The 22066-nt window shown below is 35.8% G+C and overlaps 1 protein-coding gene across 1 annotated transcript in view; it reads left to right on the top strand.

Annotated features, from left to right (window-relative positions):
- The window catches only part of LOC120298204 (collagen alpha-1(XXV) chain-like), a gene marked incomplete at its 5' end in the record, with an annotated part of 41965 nt that extends 19992 nt beyond the window's left edge, over positions 1-21973 (top strand). Inside the window, 12 exons of the mRNA XM_039321671.1 lie at positions 477-545; positions 2461-2505; positions 7226-7270; positions 8563-8640; positions 10691-10714; positions 13094-13138; positions 13802-13846; positions 14102-14182; positions 16082-16144; positions 16881-16931; positions 17487-17513; positions 21628-21973. Of these exons, the coding sequence (XP_039177605.1) occupies positions 477-545; positions 2461-2505; positions 7226-7270; positions 8563-8640; positions 10691-10714; positions 13094-13138; positions 13802-13846; positions 14102-14182; positions 16082-16144; positions 16881-16931; positions 17487-17513; positions 21628-21789 (735 nt within the window). The remainder of the gene's footprint in view (positions 1-476; positions 546-2460; positions 2506-7225; positions 7271-8562; positions 8641-10690; positions 10715-13093; positions 13139-13801; positions 13847-14101; positions 14183-16081; positions 16145-16880; positions 16932-17486; positions 17514-21627) is intronic.
- Positions 21974-22066: the final 93 nt, after the last annotated feature.

The raw sequence follows: 22066 nt of genomic DNA, 5'->3' as shown, positions 1-22066 counted from the left end.
AAGTGTGATTATTTTATATACATTCTTAATTGTACAACCGAGACTTCATCTCATTTTTTTTTTAAAAAAAGAGGGACCGTATTGCCTAAAGCTTCTTTTATTTTGTGAAACCAGTTGGAGTTACCAATACCTAAAACTAAAACCAATAAATGAAAGTTGGACAATTTAAATATGGGAAGCATTATCTGTTTTGCCTCTTTTTTCCACCTGTAATTATTCCTATTTTATCCATAATGTTCAGGGATTTTTTACTTTTGACAAATCAGAAGGAGAAAAAAAACATATATAATGGCACTGTAATCTATTCACACTCTCCTCAGAAGAGGTTTGTACTAATGTATGTATTGATCAATTGCCAGTTTGACATACTCTTTGATATTACTTCTGTTTGATGTTTCAACAGCAACTCTCATCAATATCAAAAGTTACTGATGTTTTATGATGCTTCTGTGTGTATGTGCTATGATTTTTAACAGGGTGAAAGAGGAGAAGTAGGAGCTCCTGGGAAAGGTGAACGAGGTGAGCCTGGAGCTCCAGGGCTAAAGGTCAGTTTGGTTTCACTTTGAAATATTTAGAGGGCCTTTGAGAACTCTGTGTTTAGCTCATTTTTTAAAGACATCCTTTGTTTCAGGATGTTAAATAGAACCAGAAAAATCAATTTCATTGTGATTGAGGATGTATTCCAAGTTATTTAAATATATGTCATTCATTTTTACCACATAGTCCAGTCAAAGTTAATTAAACAAATGGAGAAGTTTCATATTAATAATAAAAAATGGATGCTATGCAAATATTACTTATAGTCATACTTAATGGGAATTAAAGTGCTTTAGAGATAACAAGTAAATAAAAGTATAACAAAATTCTGATTTCTAACTATAAGGTTGGAGTGCTCATAGGCGAAACTTTAAACAGATTTCATCATTTAAAGTAGAATTTTCAAAATTCTATATGGTTAGTAATTGTGTCTAAGACAGACACAGAAGGGAGGGAGGGAGGGAGGGAGGGAGGGAGGGAGGAAGGAAGGAAGGAAGGAAGGAAGGAAGGAAGGAAGGAAGGAAGGAAGGAAGGAAGGAAGGAAGGAAGGAAGGAAGGAAGGACCTTTAAAATTGTACTTTGCGGAGCAACTCAACTGATTTTCTAGGTTTTCATTAGCAATTTAAAATCTATGCATAATAATGTCCTGCTTTATATGAGATGATCCTACATCATAGATAAGACCAAAGAGTTAGTGATAAGATGGGTGGCTATATAAATATTTTAAATAAATAAATGTTTTAGCTGATCTTTGGAACAAAACTGTAGTGAAAATAGAATCTGATGGATTTTGCTCACCTTCTACTGTAGTGACTGCATGGATATTTCTATGCAATTTTCTTGGCAATAATATGAAAGTGATCTATCATTACTTTCTTCCACAATGTTTTTCCAATTCCCAATTCAGCTGGTAGCCTGGGAATTAATGGTGATCTCCTATCTAAGTACTTAACTGATCCAGCCCTCTCTAGGTGTCCAGAATGTAGTATGCTTCTGCAGGATCTTCCCCTTTCATCAGAATGATACATGTTCCTCTTCTTTTGTACATTAATATGATGTCACAACCTGTGAACAAAAGGAACAGAGCTTACATTGTATCAATACAATGCTGTTTTCATCATTTGTTCCCTTTGACCCCATCAAGCGAAATGCTTCTGACTAGGTGTCAAATTCTTTGTGCATCAGTGAATTCTCCCCAGTGTTTTACCAAGAAATTCAGATTGAGGGACTATTTGAATTTTAAAAGGAATAAGAACAGAAAATGGAGACTTAACAAATGTGATTTCATACAGCATACCTAAACATTTTCCAAAATACTTCAAAGTGTCTTTTTATTTGATTTCTACTATTTGTGACATTTGTTTCTATAATTGTGCATAACTGTGTATGTGAGTTTCTTGATTCCAGTACATTCAGAAATTCTATTGATATTTTTATTAAATCTTTTGCATGATCTGGAAGAAGGCCATTTTTGTTTAAGAACATAAGTTATTGATAAGAAAGAGCACTAAAGTATTGGTTTGTAAGTTGCCAGAGGTGAATTCTCATTTCTAAGGCAATGTAGGAAAGAAATGATTGACTCAAACAAATATTTTCAGCTTACAAATTGTATATCTGACATCTTCACTTAGAAGTCATAGGATATTTTTCAGGGAGTTGAGGAAATAATATTCCACGGAACATGTACAAAACACATTCAGATTTTCTTCTAATAATCCTCTTGTGTTAAATCATCATAACATGCATGATTACTCAACTTCTTATATATACATTTGTCTCTGTAGTGTAACTTTATAATAGCAACTATTTTAATATGCATAGTTTCTTCTACACATTTACATCCTATAGACAAATCTAATTCTTCATATTTCTCTTTTTACTTTTTCTGTCTCCTCTCCATTTTGTATGTGTTCCAACATGCAGGGGAGGTCAGGTGAATCTGGAACTAGAGGCCCTAAAGGGTCAAAGGTCAGTCATTAGCAACATCTGGTTTTATTGGTTAAGTACACTAAACCAACACAGTTATTTATTTACTGCCATTTTTGCATGTGTGAATTCTGTATGTGGATGGGGTGCTATGTATAGTAAGCACATGTCATTGTCTGTTTCTTTTACTAGAATGTTCAAAGACTATCAGTTTAAAAAGTAGTAAAATTATTTTCAGTAACTGAAAAGACAAAGTGTATATAACCCTTAGCTTTTCCTAGTGAAAGTTTTCACTCCCCAGTTAACTCCCTTTTCAGTTATTTCTGAGTTCTTTGCTATATAAGGTCCTGTCTTTTCTTCCAGTTCGTTGATTAGTACCACAGTTTAGTGCAGTATTTAGGTTTACACTAAAATTAAACGAGACATTACATACTATTTGACATTAGACATTAAGACTAGCAGTTAGAGGCAAAGCATGCTCTGAATGAAAAGTGAAAATGTTAAAAGTATGGAATAACTGAATTTTTTTTGACCTGAGGCAAAAAAGATGACAGAATAGATTTCTGATAACCTGCTTTCAGGAAGCCAGGGTTTTATTGCCAAAAAAGGTGCTACCATTAGATAAAGGACAGCTTTCTCTGATTATCTGAATTTTAAACATGGGAATAAATCTCCAGGTTTCCATTGTGTCTGGAAAAAACTGTCTGTTGGCATTTTTCTATAATAGATGCAAAATCCTTATTTTTAACAATTATATATCTGGTAAATTAGTAAAATTTTGAGGTAATCTTTGAATTTATCCCCATATATAATGCATTACAAAAGTCAATTATCATGGAAATTCGGTTTTGTCTGAAAATTTGTATATTACATCAGAACCTGTAATTATGTAATTACAATGAACAATTTTCTGAATTGGCCTTACTCTTTCAAACTGATGGCTATAGCTTTCTTGACAGGAAAGTATACAAAGAACTTTTTTTGGAAAATGCCTTCTGATGTCTTCTGGACATACAGAATTTTAAGTTTTAGCTAACAGTCCAGATTACAGTTGGTGGAGTAAATTCTAAGTATTGCAAACAAACATACCTGGGAGGCCCCAAATTGGAGGAAATACTTTGAGATATTCATTAACTCTAACCGTAACTTGAAGCATTTCTGACATTTTAATTGTTATGAATGTAAGCAATGTTTATTGTTAAACAGTCTTAGAACATAGAATAACATAAAATAACAGGGCTGAAAGGGACCTTAGAGCAGGGCTTTTCAACCTTTTCACCCATTGTACCATTTTTAGGATATGGCAATATTTGAGTGCCACTAGTCGCCTAGCAAGGTGTCAAAAACTTGATGACCCCCCCAAAAAAGGAAAAAAAGTGATAAAGTACAAGTAGTCCTCGACTTAAAACAGTTCGCTTAGTGACTGTTCGAAGTTACAATGGTACTGAAAAAAGTGCCCCCCAAGCCACAGCCGAGTAAGACACATGCCTGCCTGCCTGGCGGCGCTCTTCCTTCTGTCCGAGGTTTTCATTGTTGTGAGCATTTCTGTTGAGGGGGTGGGGTGGGGGGTGTTTGGTTTTTATTCCCCCTGTCTGCTGGGTGGTTGCAGAGGTTTTGGTCACTTCACATGACCCTGGGACACTGTGACCATCATAAACATGAATCAGTTGCCAAGCATCACAAGACCCTGGAGATGCTGCAACATTCCAGCTGATTGGCGCTTCTTCTGGGCTCAGCAGAAGCACCAGGATCAGTGCTGAGCTCCAGCTGGAGCCTACTGCTGATCCTGGCACTTCTGCTGAGCCCTGACAGCCCTGCAGCTCCAACCATCTCTCACTCAGGCTTATTTATTTATTTATTTATTTTCAAATATTTATATGCCGCCCAATCCCAAAGGACTCGGGGCGGCGTACAAAGTTAAAACAATCATAAAACAATAAAATAAAGCAGTCATACCACGAGTCCGATCATATCCCGGCCCCCCGGGGACATCAGTCCCAGGCCTGCCGGAACAGGAGGGTTTTAACGGCCTTCTTAAAGGCCGGCAGGGTGGGAGTAGTTCGAACCTCGGGGGGAAGTTGATTCCACCAGGTCGGAGCCACCACAGAAAAGGCTCTTCCCCGAGGGCCCGCCAGCCGACACTGTCTGGCCGACGGGACCTGAAGGAGGCCCAATCTATGGGACCTCACCGGTCTCTGGGAGCTGTGCGGCAGAATGTGGTCCTGTAAGTAACCTGGCCCTATGCCATGAAGGGCTTTGAAGGTGATAACCAACACCTTGAATTGCGTCTGGAGACCCACAGGAAGCCAGTGCAGCTCGCAGAGGATAGGTGACACGTGGGCGTACCTTGGCGCGCCCACAATCGCTCTCGTGGCTGCGTTCTGAACCAACTGCCGCCTCCGAACGCCCTTCAAGGGTAACCCCATGTAGAGCGCGTTACAGTAATCCAGTCTTGAGGTGACAAGGGCATGAATGACTGTGAGTAAAGCCTCCCGGTCCAAATAAGGCCGCAACTGGTGCACTAGGCGAACCTGTGCAAAGGTCCCCCTGGCCACAGCCGATAGATGTTGTTCCAGATTTAGCTGCGAGTCCAGGAGGACACCCAAGTTGCGTGCCTGCACTGAGGGAGGTAAATTTGCCCCCCCCCAGGACTAAAGATGGACCATCCAGTTGGCCTTTGGGAGGCAAGACCCAGAGCCACTCGGTCTTGTCAGGGTTGAGTCTAAGCCTGTTCACACCCATCCAGACCCTCACATCTTCCAGGCACCGGCACATCACGTCGACTGCTTCACTGAAAGGACACGGGGTGGAGATATATAATTGGGTATCATCCGCGTACTGATGATACCTCACCCCGTGTCGCCGAATGATCTCACCCAGCGGTTTCATGTAGATGTTAAAAAGGAGGGGGGACAGGACCAAGCCTTGAGGCACCCCATGATCGAGGTGCCTAGGGGTCAATCTCTGTCCGCCCGCCAACACCGACTGCGACCTGTCAGAGAGGTAGGAGGAGAACCACCGCAATACGGTGCCGCCCACTCCCACCTCTCCGAGACGACGCAGAAGGATACCATGGTCGATGGTATCGAAAGCCGCTGAGAGGTCAAGAAGCACCAGGATAGAGGAATAACCACTATCCCGGACTCGCCAGAGGTCATTGGTCAGTGTGACCAAAGCAGTCTCAGTGCTGTAGCCGGGCCTGAAACCAGATTGAAAAGGGTCCAGATAATTGGTTTCATCCAAGGATCGCAAGAGTTGAGACGCCACCACCTTCTCTACAACCTTCTCCACAAAGGGGAGGTTGGAGACGGGACGAAAGTTCTTCAAAACAGCTGGGTCCAGGGAAGGCTTCTTGAGGAGGGGCCTCACCACCGCTTCCTTTAAAGGTTGTGGTGCTGCCACCAGTTCAGCTCATTCCCCTCTCCCGCTACCACTTTTCTAGGATGGTTGCATACCACCTGCCAGGTGCCAATGTACCACAGGTGGTACCCGTACCACTGGTTGAAAAGCCCTGCCTTAGAGTTCTTTTTTTCCAACCCCCTGCTCAAATAAGAGTCCTCATTCCATCCTATACAAATGTTATCCAATCTCTTCTCAAAAACGTCCGGTGATGAAGCACCCACAACTTCTGGAAACAAGCCATTCCTTGGATTAATTATTCTCACTGTCAGGAAATTTCTTCTTAGTTCCAGGTTAGATTTCTCTGTAATGATCTTCCACCAGTGGCTTCTTGTCCTGCCCTCAAGTGCTTTGGAGAATAGGTTGGCCTCTTCTTGTCTGTGACAGCTCCTCAGCTATCATGTCATCCCTAGTCCTTCTCTTCATAAGGGGGTGTGATGGCTCAGCAGTTAAGATGCTGAGTTTGTCAGCTAGAAAGCTGACAGCCCAGCCTTGCAAGATAATCCAGGCAAGAAACAAACCCAGAAATATTCTTTCTACTTTTTTGTAAGGTTACATTAATAGAATCTTTCAAGCCTCAAAGTACATTTCTCTGTCACCTTTACAGCACCGCCCCCCCCCACACTAGGGGGGATCCTTTCTGAGATATTTCCCATGGCCACATTCTTTCTGTGGCTAAGCAGCCACTTATCCAAACATTGCCCTTACTGCAGTTCTTTCCTATTCATTCCACGTTATCTTTTTCTTCACAGGAAGATTAGAATGATTAGAATCAATTCATAATCCCTTTTTGATAAAAAGATTTGATTTTTGCCTGCTTTTACAAAAGCAACACCCTCCTTGCCATGTACCCCAGCTTTTAAAAAGCTGTTTCTTTTTCTTCCAATCATCTGCAGTTATAAAATGTTTTCTCTGCAACCATCGTTGCAGCTCTTGAGGAAAACAGCTGCCCACAATATTACAGCCATGCCAGCTTCAGAACTTTCATTGACAATTTAAATGCAGGAAACATGCCATAACAAGACAGTTATCTTCTCATACCAATCTCGTGTAATTATTGTAGATTGTTCAAATGTATTTAAGATTTACTGAGAACAGAGGAGGCTGTTTCCATTTTGTTTAAGGGGGAGTGAGAACCTTTTTGGTGACTCTCTCAAGCAAATCAATAACTAAATGATTACTTTGCAATCTTTATTGATCAGGCTACTGCAGGAGCTTATTGGCTTATGGTATTCTCAGCCTTCTCTCAGTGCTTTCATCTTCAAAAAAATTAAGACAATTTTGGTACCCACTTCAAAATTCTGTTGGGAGGTTTTGATGACTTTAGTTTTCTTCTGTAATAACAAACTTTTTTCCCCATTAGGGTGATCCAGGAAATAACGGTGATTTGGGAGCAGTGGGACCAAGGGTAAGTGAGCTGAAATATGTTCCTTAACTGACAGTATGCAAAATAACTCCCTTGAGGCAAAGAGATTAAGTCATTATTTTCAGGTCTGGTTATATAATCTATATCAATGTTTCTCAATGTTGGCAGATGTGGGACCTCAGTTCCCAGAATTCCTCAGCCTTTATACTTTGCTTTATACAGTGCTGGATGGGGAATTCTGGGAGTTGACCAACACTGATCTAGACTTATAAGATCCACTTCAATAATGCATTGAAAAAAGTGAGTAGTGATAACATGTATTCTAACAGCACTGAAGTATTAATATGCATCCTCCAATAGACAGTTCTTTCACATTTAATAATCATTATTTAATAAATAATCATTATTCATTAACACATAGCATATAGATATACTGATTCTCACAAATATTTGTCTACTATTATTAATAATAATTTATTAAATGAATGTTGCCTGACTCTAAATGATTTGGTATTGTTTTTAAACATAGCACCTACTACAATTTACACATCTACAACCTTGTGCATTAAATAACTGATATATGAAACTAAGTTACATACATATACTCATAGACTATAAAATAGATTGGAAATCTTTTTCTCTCTCAAAAAAAAACAAGAAAAAAGAAATGGTGATTAGATATAACTGGAGTTGCATTCTAGAGTTTTAAAAACTAATATTGATATGATTGGGATTAGATTTAACATGTGCTAATAGTCCAATAAATATCAATAATCTGTGCTTTGCTGATGACACTATAGCTGTGAAAATACACAGCAGCTGAGACCATCCACTTTGCTACTGGTGATCTTCTTTTTCCCTTCTTCCATCTTTTCCAGCATTATAGATTTCTCAAGAAAGTGGGTTAATTGTACAATGTATTCAAAGTATACAATAAAAATTACAAAGAAACTCATTGTAAATGTAGAGCAGACTAAGCTAATGACAACAGGTATAGCAACCATATTTAGAGCTCACAAAGACACTGAAATAATTATAATTTCTACCATTTTTGATAGACTATCAACAAAAATGGAATCAGTTGTCAAAAAACAGTTTGAACACATTGTGCAAAGACAATCTCTGCTGGGAAAAAGAATGAGTGCTAAATTAGGAAATAGGTGGAAATAGGAATACATTAATGTTCATATACTAGTGGAATGAAGTGTAATAAGTTATACTTGCAAAGCGAGGCTAGGAAAATGAAATTGTTTTTACTGCATTCATTAACATTTTGTTATGTGGGTTTGTGACAAATGCGACATGTTTGTACATTTCCAGTGCTTTTTTTATAGGGTCCACCTGGAGAAAAAGGTGACCAAGGTGCCACAGAAATTATTGATTTCAATGGAAATATTCATGAAGCTTTACAGGTTTGTAACTAATATACAATAAATATGCTGTTGCTCATATGTTACCAGTATAACTGAGCAATAAAGCATATACTTTGCATATATATGATCCCTGGTTTAATTCCACCATAACAGAACTTGGAAATGTTGATAATAAATAGTAGGTGTGATTCAATGGGTAAATGTATTTTTAGAAAACACCATGTACAATGATTATCTGGAACAGATTATCCTTAATCTATTGTTCCTTGGATGTATTTGACACATCAACATATACATTTTCTAGGTAATATTGATATTGGCTGGGAGTTCTAGTTCCAACTTTTAGGAAGGTACCAAATTAGGGAAGCCTGATCTGGAATCTTACTTGTTTGCATTCTTCCATGATAGCATTAAATAAATGATTGCTTTCCATGATAGCATTAAATAAATGATTGCTTTTGTAAGATCTTTGCTTACAATTTATGGTTAATAAGATGATAGAATATATTTCAATATTAAATATTTGCATTGAGTTAATCCAAAATGTCATAACAGGGAGCAGCAGCTAATTAATCATATATTAGTTTGGGGGAAGCTAAGTAGGGTCAGATTCAGTTAGTATTTAGATGGGAATACTAACTACTAGGGCTATAAACTAATTTGGGAAGTTAAACAAAAAAACAAAAAAAATGGTAAGCAAATTCTGTACTATCATTAAGAAAAAAGGAGTCAGATACAAATCAATGGGTATCTTTCCCCTTGCTTTTTTCTATCATCCAAAATAGTTCACAAACATGTATATTTCAAATGAAGTTATTTTAATATAGGACAAATGACTACATGGGACAATTCTTATAATGTAGTCATATATCTATCTACTGAAAAAAATGTCTCATTATATAGATATACTGTATGTTTGCAAACTTAGTTACTTTTGCCAATATTGTATAAGATTCATCCTTACCTTTTTTCAAGGACTTTTTCAAAGAACTTTTCAAGCTGTATAGAAGTTAATTTTGATTCCTGTGGATGGTGCTTAGCGCAGTAAACAAAAGACTCACTATAGAGATCAATCACTAACTTTCCTTTCTGAAGATGAAAGTTATAAGTTATAGCAAGATTTTTTTGCATGAAACCTACATTCCATAATCTTTACAGAATAAAAAACTTTCATCATTGAAAAGTACAAAGTATTTAATGTCTACATACAAAATATAAGATAAATACATGAGCAGCAGTCAAAATACTACAGAAATAAACATTTAAAAATAATATTCTTACTTTCCAGTAACCTTCAAAACACTGAAAAAATGAACATTTAAAATAAATCCTTTTACTGGTGATAAAATAATATATAACTACAAATAGGATTTTCATCCAAAATACAGGAATTAATGTACTCCATCTATATAAGTAAGACGTTTTCCTCATGCTGATTGTTTAGACATGGTTATAAATGATTAAATTAAGCATTTAAGTAAAATTTAAAGTTACTTTTTGATAAATGCTAAAACATGTTCTGCACATCTTTTGGAAGTCACAGAAATTACTTTATTTGAAACCATGTCATGATCAGATATAAGGAAATATTTCTTTTAGTTAAATTTTGATCATAATTCTTTATTTATATGAATTTTATTTGATCTTGCTCTATTGAGATCATTACTATTTGAGATATTTCAGCATTGTATAGTTTGTTCATATAAATATCATCCAGTTTAAGTCACACATCATTAAATAATTATAGTCACTTAATTATTTATAATTCCACAGATGCTTATAGAGCATTATTTGTGAGTTTACAAAAATTGATCTTAAAATCATTATAATATAATAGGAAACTGACAGCACTGTTTCTTTTTGAAAGCAAACAAAGTAATTCAAAGTAAGTACCTTAATACATGGATTGTTAAGTATAATTACTTAGATGTAAAGATGTAAGAGTAATCTTTTATTTTCGGGGAGCTAGTCAAATGCTTCTCTTAAGCTTTCCTCAATTTTGTGAAGTCTGTTTCTAAACAAGCAAAGTATTCTATTTCAAACTGAACATCTGGTAACATTATTTTCTGCTAATATATTTTGCCAACAGAGGATTACCACCTTAACTGTCACGGTAATTCCTATTGCATGACGGTGTTTTGTTTTTTTCTGTGGTGTTGCATGTTTAGAGTTATTCTGATTTATAAATGTGTCTTTGTCCACCAGATATTAATTTTGCATTATCAGCACCTCTATTTTCTAAATCAGGTGTATCAGTGGAAAGTTAGGACTCTAGTTTTACTACTTATAGTAATTAATAGAAGCAGTATGGCCATTTCAGCAAAAAAAAAAAAAAAAGTAGGGATTCAAGCTTTCTTTTTTTAAAAAAATGTTTTATTGATTCAAGCTTTCATTAGCATTGTAAAATTTGTTTAACCATGTTTATTAAAACCAGGCATTGGTGCAATTTTCAGTGGGAATTTTAAAATGCAGTAACTTAAAAAGGGATTGATTTTTCCTGTAACTTACTTTCCTGAATTATTTTTTTTTAAAAAAAAATCATATTGGTTGTGTTAGAAGATACATCACAAGTTTGCTTCAAAATTATATTTATTTCATCCAGTATAATTTATATATATTTAAGTGCCATTAATAAATAATTTTTGAACACAGTTGGATGAAATTTCAGTACGTCTGCCTTTTAAAAATATTCCTTTTCTATTCAGAATCAATAACGACTAAAAGGGAATACTTGTATTATTTCAAAATGTGTAATATAATATTAACATACATTGAAACCTAACTAGCTGAAAACATCCCTGAGTCTCAATTTTTTTGAATTTTCCCATTGGCCTTCTTTACCTCTACTCTCATAAATTTACAGGTAAAGCAAGTTAATATAGAAGTCAGCCAAAGATAGATAAACAATGGTATTTCCAGGAAATATACTTGTTAAGGTGCTGAATTAGAAAATTGGGAAATCATGAGTTTTAGCTATCCTTAGGTATAGACTTTTGGATTCTTTCAGCCCAAGTCCTCTTAAAGAGTTGTAATGAAATAGGAAGTGGGAGTATTATCTACAACACCTAGAGTTGTACAAAATAAATACAGGTTAAGGTTATTATAATAATAATAATATTTGTGGGGTTTTGTTTTTTATAATTCATATAAGATAATTAAGTGTTAGTAATATTTCAATGAAACTTTTGCTTTATTTTATTTGTTATAGAAACTTTTATATAAATAGATTTTTCTTTGTTCGTTAGTTCATTACTATATTGCAATCAGCATGAAATACCTATATGCTAAATTAGTATTGGAAGAAAAAAAGGTAGCTCAATGACAGCTTGTATTATTACTTTGATTTACTGTATACTTACATTAAATTGTGTGGCATAATGTCTCAAGGGCAATTCTTATTCTTCTGGTCTTTACTGCTTATCACATAGCAAAGCAGAGAAGATCTCTGACTAAAATCATGTAGATCAAAGGCTGGCAGCATCATAGTATCTGCATAGCCCAACTTGGCCTCAAATATCTTAATTGTTGTGATCAGACCCCCATAACAAAACAAGCTAGATTTTTGTCTTGTTATTTCTATTTTTGGGAGTTTACCTTCTGTCAATGTCACTCATCCCAGCTCTTGACAGGAAATTGAGGTGTGTGACTTTTTAAAAATAAAAAAATCAAACTTTAAGGATGACCTTTTTGAATAGATGCTATTAAAACTCTGCAGAGACTGGGCAATTTGTTTTGCAGTTATACCCTGGGGTTTGGAAAGTAGTTGTGAACCTACCATTAACAGCCAACCAGACCATATTTTACCCTGCTATAAGGCAGCCAAATAACCAAGCCTTTTTCAATGAAACTCCATACAGATTTGTTTTATCCAAGACTTAGTTACAAGATTTACAATTATACAAGTTTGCTAGTTCGAAGTATGCAGAGAGAAGGGCAATAATCTTGTAGTTTTCCTCTCTCAGTATTTTCTGCATAATTTTCTGGTACTAGGGACTCAGTCATCTTTGAAATGAGATTATAGTCTTCTCAACTAGGATTCCATGAGTCTCTAAGCTCCACAGAAGCTCACTAGGAGTTCTGCAAGAGATCATGATTGAATATATATATATATATATATATATATATATATATATATATATATATATATATATATATAAAACACTGCATGCCATTAATTCTAGTGCTCACAGTGATTGGAATTTTTATGTGCCAGGATTCAGCCTATTGCTTTGCTAGTGTTGTACATGTTGTAAAGCAGATTTCATCACTGCTGTTTAATAATATCATTCTAATATTTAATTGTAACACATTTTGCCTGTCTATCTGTATATGGTCATCAATTGTCATTGGTGTTGTTAGTCCTTGACTGTTTTAATGCAGTTTTCTTGTTGTGATGCTTATTTTGCGTAACATATTAAAATATGTTTCAGAAAAAAGTTTAATGAATGTATGGAGTGGATACTGCAATAAAGTGAATTAATTTTATATTTAGGGTCCTCCAGGCCCACCTGGACTCCAAGGATTGCAAGGATCAAAGGTGAGCATATCAATTGTATTTGTGTGATTATCAGTACATTATGTATTTGATATAATTAATAATGACATGAAAGTCTCTATCACTGTGTGCTTTGAAGATCTTATGATACTAAGATGATTCAAGTAAAAATATTTAGTTCAACAATAATAAATTATTGTATAACAACTAAGTTTTTTCAACAAATTTAACAAAATGATCATAACATAATTTTCTTACGTTATTCTTGAAGTGCTTTAAAAGAATTTTAAATACCAAACACTTGTGAAGCAAGATTATATAATCTATTATTCATGGGAATACTATTTAGGGAAGAATTTCTTGGTATCCCAAAGATTATAGACCTGTCCATTTGTTCTTGGTCTTTTGTGAAGCCATTAGAGAGAGAAACTTTGTTGAACCACATCAAGAGCTAGTGAGGATGATGATGATCGTTGTTGTTGTTGTTGCTTGTTTCAAGAAAGCATATTTGGAATTGAATCGGAATTCCTAGTTCAAACTAAATGACAACATTTCAAGAGCTGAAGTAGGTGCCTTTGATATGTTCCTTGTAAGAGGAGAAGGCACATGGATCAAGCAGACTTATTTATTTAGTATTAAATTACATTATATTCCAAATAATAATACCACAGTGGACTTAAGTTGGAGCTGGATTTTATTTTGCAGGGTGAACCTGGATCACCAGGATTATCTGGTGCTGATGGGGAGCAGGTACTTGAACATGTCTTCATGATATTACTATTGATAAAGGAATATGATATGATAATGGTTCACCAAAAACTGAATATAAAGGAAGAGAGGGAGGGAGGAGGAAGGAAATACTGCTATCCTTAAATAATAAAAAATATTGCCAGATATTAATGTAATTACATTTTTTACTTCTGAAGTTAATGCATTGGTTTAGTTCATGTTGATTTACATTGTTAGCATAATGCACATTTCATAGTCATAAATATGCTATTTCAGGGACCCAAAGGTTCAAAGGGTGATCTGGGTGACCCAGGAATACCAGGAGAAAAAGGGGGTATTGGACTTCCAGGTTTGCCAGTAAGTTTGTTTAAAATTGTCTTTGATAGCAACATTTCTCACTACTGCTTCAGTATCTTTTTCTCAAGGACAATCATATTGTTTTTATTTTAGAACATGTTACTTGGTGCTATGCAAAAAGATTTGCATGAAGGAAGTACAGCAATGGAAGACAGGGGGAGAAAAGAGTGGTAGTTTTAATTAATTTCAAATGAGGCTTAGCAGAACCAAAAGAAATGACAGTTTTGAGGAAAACTTTGAAAGAAGAGAAGAAATAACGGGGTTTTTTGTGGAAGGAATCCCAAGTGTATGTAAATAAAATTCTCCTGCAAAATCAAAAAGGTATAGAAATAATAAATCATTCTTGATTCATCTTCCTTTGGAAAACTTTCAATCAACTACTTTGATGGCAAATCAATTAACTGTGTTTTAACTCCAAGATAAGATAAAGCTAACTAGCAAAATTTCAAATAAATATATTAATTAAACTTAGTGGGAGGTGAACTCTTTACAGGATAAAGCAGTATAGGAATAGCTTAAAATGCAATATTATTTGTAAGTGTGTTATTCTTCATGTTAACTTAAATATATTCATTTGCCATTCTACCTGGGTAAACACTGTTGATTTTAGCTCATTATACTGTGCCACAGAGTATTTAAAGTATTCTCCTTCCCTCCATCTCTCTCTCCCTCCCTCCCTCTTTCTTTTTCTCCTTTCCTTCTTACTTATAGTGTATTATTAATAGCCTGACCAGGCGATAGCATTCCTGTGAAAACATTTCCACATTATCAGGCATCTTTAGGTTCTTACTGTATAAGTAAAATGAAAGCAGCTGTGTATAACATCCCACTGAGCAGATAAAGAATTGAAAACACTGCTGGCTTGTTTTTGGGCAGTTATTTTTCTTCTCAAGTGTACTACTCTCACAAAGGTGATGATACATTTCATACATTTAAAGTTCATATCAACTGCAGGAAATCAGGAGTCAGAGGTTCAAATGAATACTTGTTTATTGCTCGCTAAAACTCTTTATAAGAATCTGAACTACTAATGGTTAAAACAAATTGGGGGTAGATAAGAGTCAATAGAATTCAAGCTGGGATGGATTTAGATCTCTAGTAGGTGTGAAGGAATTCAAAACTGATAACATGATTGACCCCTTCTTTGGTCAGCCTGGTCATCTCCTACAGTTCAATGTTAAACTCAATTCAAACTCAAACAAAAAAGCAATATTTAAATAAATCTGACAATATTTTTCTTGTAACTAAACTTCTTTAACATAGTAGGTGTGTTTCAAGTTTCTACAAGTTAGCTTGAAAAAATACAGCAGAATATAATACAAGTATTGCATCCAAATAATTCCACATTCAGTTCCTGCTATCTCCAAGGGGTATGGAAGAACCCAGTCTAAAACTCTGGATCGCCATTATTGGTCACTGTAGAATCATTCTCTCAACCTGATGCCTTGGCTGACAAAGATCCAACACTACATGGCATGTTCTGAATATCAGAATTGTTTTGAACATCAAAATATAAGGGACACCCTCTTCACAATTATGACTATTGTGGATATGCCAAATACACAGACATATTCAATGTTAGGCATACTGAGGATATTTGTAACTAATTTTCAACACATCAAATCCTGTAGGAACACCTAAAAAACCTTTTGATCACATCACTTGAGTTGCACCTGACATCTTGAAATAATTGAAGTTGGTACCCAGCACAGATTCAGCCAGCCCAAAGATGGTTCAGATACTTTGGATTGAATTTATCTGGTTGGAATAGGAGGCTAAATAACAATATAAGACAAATTAGGTCTTATAATTAAATATGTAAAGTCATGTTTTATTGCATAAAAATTCATCAGCCAATAAGATGAAAGTATTTATAATAATACCATAACATTTTTGTAGGGATCCAATGGAATGAAAGGAGAAAAAGGAGATGTTGGATTACCAGGTTCTCAAGGTCCCTCTGTAAGTCTTGCTATATTTTTTCAGTGTTCCTGTAAAATAATCTTTTGGTTTTCTAACCAGTTGTCGTTTAATGGCTGCCCTATTTAGTGACCATTTGAAATTATGCTGAAAAAATAATTTAATGACCAATGTTTGCATTTATGATCATCGAAGCATCCCCACTATCATGTAATTGAGATTTGGCTGCTTCAAAGCCAACAGGCATTTACAACCAAAGCACTATCCCCCAATCACATGATTTAAATAGCCACCTGCTTTTTAACCAACTCTGAGCAGCTCCCAATCAGAAATTAAAACAACATAATATCATATTAAAACTATGAAACTGAACCAATCAAAACATTAAAAGCAACATGATTGTCATATATGGGCTTCATAGCCATCTCGCAGAATCAGTGGAGAAATGTGAAGTAAAAATGAGGAGTCGTGGTCACATGAAGTCTTGCTTAATGACCATGGGTGATTCGCTGTATGATTGTGGTACAAGGGACATAGGTTTTGCTTAATGATTTTTATTTTGATTTGCAAACTGCCCTGGGCTTTAGGAAGGGTGATACAGAAGTGAAATAAAAAAACAATAAACACAACATGCTCTAACAAAGGGTAACACCAGTAGCACATCCAAGGGATTACAGCTAATTGCATGGTCCCAGCAGATCAGTCAACTGTGTCTGTTAAAATGATAAACTTATTTTCTAAATATATATATATATTTATATGCATATACTTTACGCAGCTCATAGGTCCTCCAGGTTCTCCTGGTCCACACGGTCCACCAGGACCTATGGTAAGTATTTTTAGCCATTTATCTATTGTGTGGTTCATGAATTAAAGCAATCTATCAGTGTTTCATATCCTTGAAAGCCTAGATGTCCACATAACAAAACCTAATGTTTTCAGGAGCTCTTAGTATAGAAGAAATTGGGGGAAAACAAAAAAAAGTTCAGGTAGTATCAAATATTTTTCTAATGAATTGTAATATAGGCAGAAATGTGAAAGAGTAATTTTGCAAAGGTGCTTTTGACTATATAAATGTAAGTAACAAGATCCTATTGATTCTGCTTGTTATCAGTGTTTTTTATATATTTTCAAAATATGTAAAAACATCAAAAACATTTTGGAGTTGAAAATCGATAGAGGCTTTTAATTTGCTAGACTTGGCTTGACTTTTGTTAAATAATTAAGAGATATTACTCAATGCAGTTTTGCCCAGCCATCCCTTCCTAAGTCATACACATGGACACAACCACATGCATACACACTGAGAGAGCTCCTCTAATATAATATATAGAAACAATATAGAAATGCATCCTGTAATTGTTATTTTTTAATTTATTTTTAGGGACCTCATGGACTCCCAGGGCCAAAGGTAAAGAATTTAGTCCACAACTAAAATAATTTTCCTAATTTGTCATGCTGTCATTCTCATTAATCATGTTGAGGCATGCACTTAAAATTTGTCCTTGTCTCATTTTTTCTGTGATTTTTTTTTAATATTCGTAAACCTTTAAGCATCTGCTTAAAATAAAATGTCAAAACGTATATAAGGATTTATGGCAATTTCCTGTGTCTGTTCCACATCAATGTAAGCTAAATTAGCTTTCTATAATGTTAATTATGGAGAGCCACTATTAAAATTTAGTTGTCTGGTGATAGTTTCAAACTATGACATTTGGAACTACCTTACAGAAAAGTTTAAGAAAACAGAGGACGAGTGTTTATGTACTTAAGAAGTTTTTTTAAAAAATATTTTCTTCTTCACTGCTGTCTTTCAGTCTTCTAATCAAGCTCATTTCTTCTCTTAAATTAATATGTTCTTTTGAATTATTTTGCCCATATCTTTGTATTTGAAAATCCATGTTCCTAACAATACCAGTCAAAAATCCACCCTTGCGGTTCAAAGTATTATATAAAATATATGGAAATTTAAATGTGCATGCAAACACATTGTTCAATATTTATCCACTTCAAAAAGAATAATTAAAGCCCTAATATACTTTAATGCTATTTGCATTTATTATTGCTATTATTATTGCTATTATTGATTATTATTTCTACTATTATGATTATTATTATTTTGTGTATGTATGTGTGTGTGTGTGTGTGTGTGTGTGTGTATATATATATATATATATATATAATAATATATATATTTGTTTTCTGATGGTTTTCGCGGTGTTTGTATTAGTCTTTGTTGTTCGGGTGTTTTTCCCTCCCGCGTAAAATTGGAAGTGTCTTGGAGACGTTTCGACGAAGCCCCATTCGTCATCTTCAGGCTGGTGTTTTCAGCTTCGTGCTTTGAGCAGCAATGTGTGGTCTTAGCTGTTTCTTCCTTTTAACTGCCAGTGGGGGTATGAACTGATTGGGTGGGAGCTTGGCTGTGTTCTGATTGGGTGGAGGTGTGTTCTGGATGGTTAGGGGCTTGGCTGTGCTCTGATTGCTGGGGGAGTGTTCTTTTGGTTGTGCTCAGGTTAGTCTGAGTTGCAGAGGGTTTAAGATTTTGGGCTGCCTTGCTATTTTTTGGCTTCGCGTTCGTGGTCATGCCTCCTCTTCATGGAGGGTGTCAGTTTGCTTCATGTATGGATTGGAGGGGTTTAAAGTGGCTAATGATGCAGCTGTGGTCTGGCTTCTGTTTGTGGTCGTGCCTCGTCATCGGTGTGGCTTTGGGTTTGTTTTTTGCGTGGATGTGTGGTGGTGACCTCCTGTGTGGTTTTTGTGAGTGTGGGTCTGGTATCATTTTTTGTGTTAGGGAGTCGTTTGTCAATGAGGGCGGGTTTCCAAATTGCTGGTAGGCGGGAGGTATCATCTCGCTTGTTCATGCTGTGTGGGCGTTTTTATCTCGATGGCTTCTCTGATTTTCTGTTATTAAAATGTTCACTTTTTGGCGATGGTTCTGGTATTTTTAAGTCAATTCCATGTCAGTTGGTTGTTAGCCTTCTGTTTCCATGGGTGAACTGGTATTTTGGGTGTAGGGCTGTTAGGTGTGTGAGAATTGTCCGTTTTTGGCCACATGTGAAGACAAACTGGCAACTTCCATCAACCACCTCAACAGCCTACACCCAATACAGTTTCACCATGGAACCGAAGCCTACAACCAACTTCCCTTCCTGGTGTCTTAGTCTACAAGAAATCCAATGGCTCCCTAGACACACCATCTACCAGAAGAAAACACACACAAACCGTTATCTGCACGCTCTCTCACACCACCACCCAGCACAGATCAACTCTGTAGCCAAGACACTCATCTCCAGAACAAAACGCTTAGCTGACGAACAACACCTAAAACCCGAACTACACACCCTCACCAATGTACTAACATCCAATGGATTCCATAGAAATAAGATTACAAACCTAATCCAAAAAGAACCCCCCACTAAAATCCAAGACAAAGAACAAGAAAACGGCAAAGCCCTCCTCCCATACATAAAAGGCACCACAGACAGAATCAGTAAGATCCTCCCTAAACACCACATCAAAACAGCATTCTGCACAAACAGAAAAATATCCACCATCCTTAGAAACCCCAAAGATAAAATTGAATTAGAAAATCAAGGAGTATACGAAATCCCATGCACCACTTGTCCCACCACATACATCGGACAAACCAACAGACGAATAAGTGCACGCATTGAAGACCATAAGAACTCAGTCAAAAAAGAGGAACCAACGATCTTCCTGGTCCAACGCCTAAAAGGCACAGGACATGAAATTTGACTTTACAAAATACCAAACCTGCCAAAAGTGAACATTTTAATAACAGATAATCAGAGAAGCCATCGAGATAGAAAAACTGCACACGCATTAACAAGCGGATGATACCTCCTGCCTACCACCAGTTGGAAACCCGCCCCTTATTGACAAACGACTCCCTAACACAAAAAATGATACCAGACCCACACTCACAAAAACCACACAGGATGTCACCACCAAACATCCACGCAAAAAACAAACCAAAAGCCACACTGACTATGAGGCACGACCACAAACCAGAAGCCAGACCACAGCTGCATCATTAGCCACTTTAAACCCCCCCAATCCATACATGAAGCAAACTGACACCCTCCAGGAAGAGGAAGCACGACCACGAACGCGAAGCCAAGGAATGGCAGGGCAGCCCAAAATCTTGAATCCCTCTGCAACTCAGACTAACCTGAGCACAACCAAACAGAACACTCCCACAGCCAATCAGAGCACAGCCAACCCCCCAGCCAATCAGAGCACAGCCAAGCCCCTAACCAATCAGAACACACCTCCACCCAATCAGAACACAGCCAAGCTCCCACCCAATCCGTTCATACCCCCACTGGCAGTTAAAAGGAAGAAACAGCTAAGACCACACATTGCTGCTCAAAGCACGAAGCTGAAAACACCAGCCTGAAGATGACGAATGGGACTTCGTCGAAGCGTCGCCAAGACACTTCCAATTTTACACGGGAGAAAACCCGAACAACCAAAGACCTACATATATATATATATATATATATATATATATATATATACACACACACACACACACACACACACACACACACACACACACACATACAGTACATACATACATACATAGTAAAAAACAAAATCAAGATAAATTGTATGCTACTTTTTTAGAATCTGGAAAACATAAAATTCTATGGTCAAAACCTATAAATTAAACAAAAATAATGTACATATATCCTCTTTAGAAATGCCATGGAATTTTATTTAGCAGAGGTAGTGAATTATTTTTACATTTAAATTCTTTGTAAGAATTGGGAAAATTCATTGGAAATTATCCTGTTTTTTTAAAAAAAAATTATAAATGTTGGTACAATTAGAAATATCTAGATTTTTTCAGGGCAAAAGAGTTCCCTTATGAAAGAATTTCAGAAATGTTTACTTTGGTTGTCAGTAAGCATTTAATTACTTTTGGGGTAACTGTTACATTGTGGTCATTAGAAAGGATAAGCCAATGTATCACAGTCTTCCTCTGTTTAATTTATGATAGCCATACTTAAAGGTTTGGAATATGTTTTCATTAAATAATGCATATTTTAGTTCGCTATCTGAAGAAAAAGCCAGTTAAGGCAATGTATAAAAAAAAATACTTTGTAATTCTGATTGATCAAATCACATTCACATTTTTCTGGTTTCATTAATTTTATTGAAAGCCTGCAAGATTATGAATGGATTTGGAATACATTTGCCATAAGCAACATGACAGTAAAATCATATTGTTCCAAATTATTCAGAAACATTTCAAGATGTATGTTTCAAACATGCAAGTTTATATAGATAGTTTTATGCTATCTACTCTAATAGGAGTCATGACTATTTCTACACCATTTTTTTATGATCTAGCAATGAGATGATCTATTTTGATAAACATAACCACTTAAGTTGGAAAACTGGATTTACATTCATATCCTTCACTGGCTGTCTTCTGTCCCAGCTTGAGTATCCGTGTCAGCATCTTCACAAAATAGCATTTATACTTTTATATTTAGGGTGAACCAGGGTTAAATGGTCTTAAAGGATTGAAGGGTGAACCAGGTCACAAGGGTGACAGAGGGCCCCTTGGTCTCCCAGTAAGTAAAATACTTCCATTTCAGTGCAGATTACAAACTTCTCGTTCTACTTTCAGCCCAAAACTCTGGTTTACTCAATAGCAAATATAAAGCTATCTCATGCTGAAGTGGTGTCTTTTTTCTTAATTAAGTCTAATCTTGTATCATCCCATAATAAATGGTTTTGTTATTTGTTGCTTTTATATTGTTATTTATTTGTCAGTTGGCAACATTAATTAAAATTGTGACTTTATACCATTAATTATGCCATTATTTAAGTGTTGTGTAATGTTTTGCTTAAATATTAACCATTGTCCACACAAAGATTGTCCATACGCTAACTATAGATTTTTGTTTAAGCAGAGTGGTTGTAATTATA

This window comes from Crotalus tigris, unplaced genomic scaffold, assembly GCF_016545835.1.
Source record: "Crotalus tigris isolate CLP2741 ecotype Arizona unplaced genomic scaffold, ASM1654583v1 scf7180000023778.42327, whole genome shotgun sequence".
Lineage (NCBI taxonomy): Eukaryota > Metazoa > Chordata > Lepidosauria > Squamata > Viperidae > Crotalus > Crotalus tigris.
Note: the sequence above shows the minus strand (reverse complement) of the source record. Positions and strands in the feature narration are given on the sequence as shown.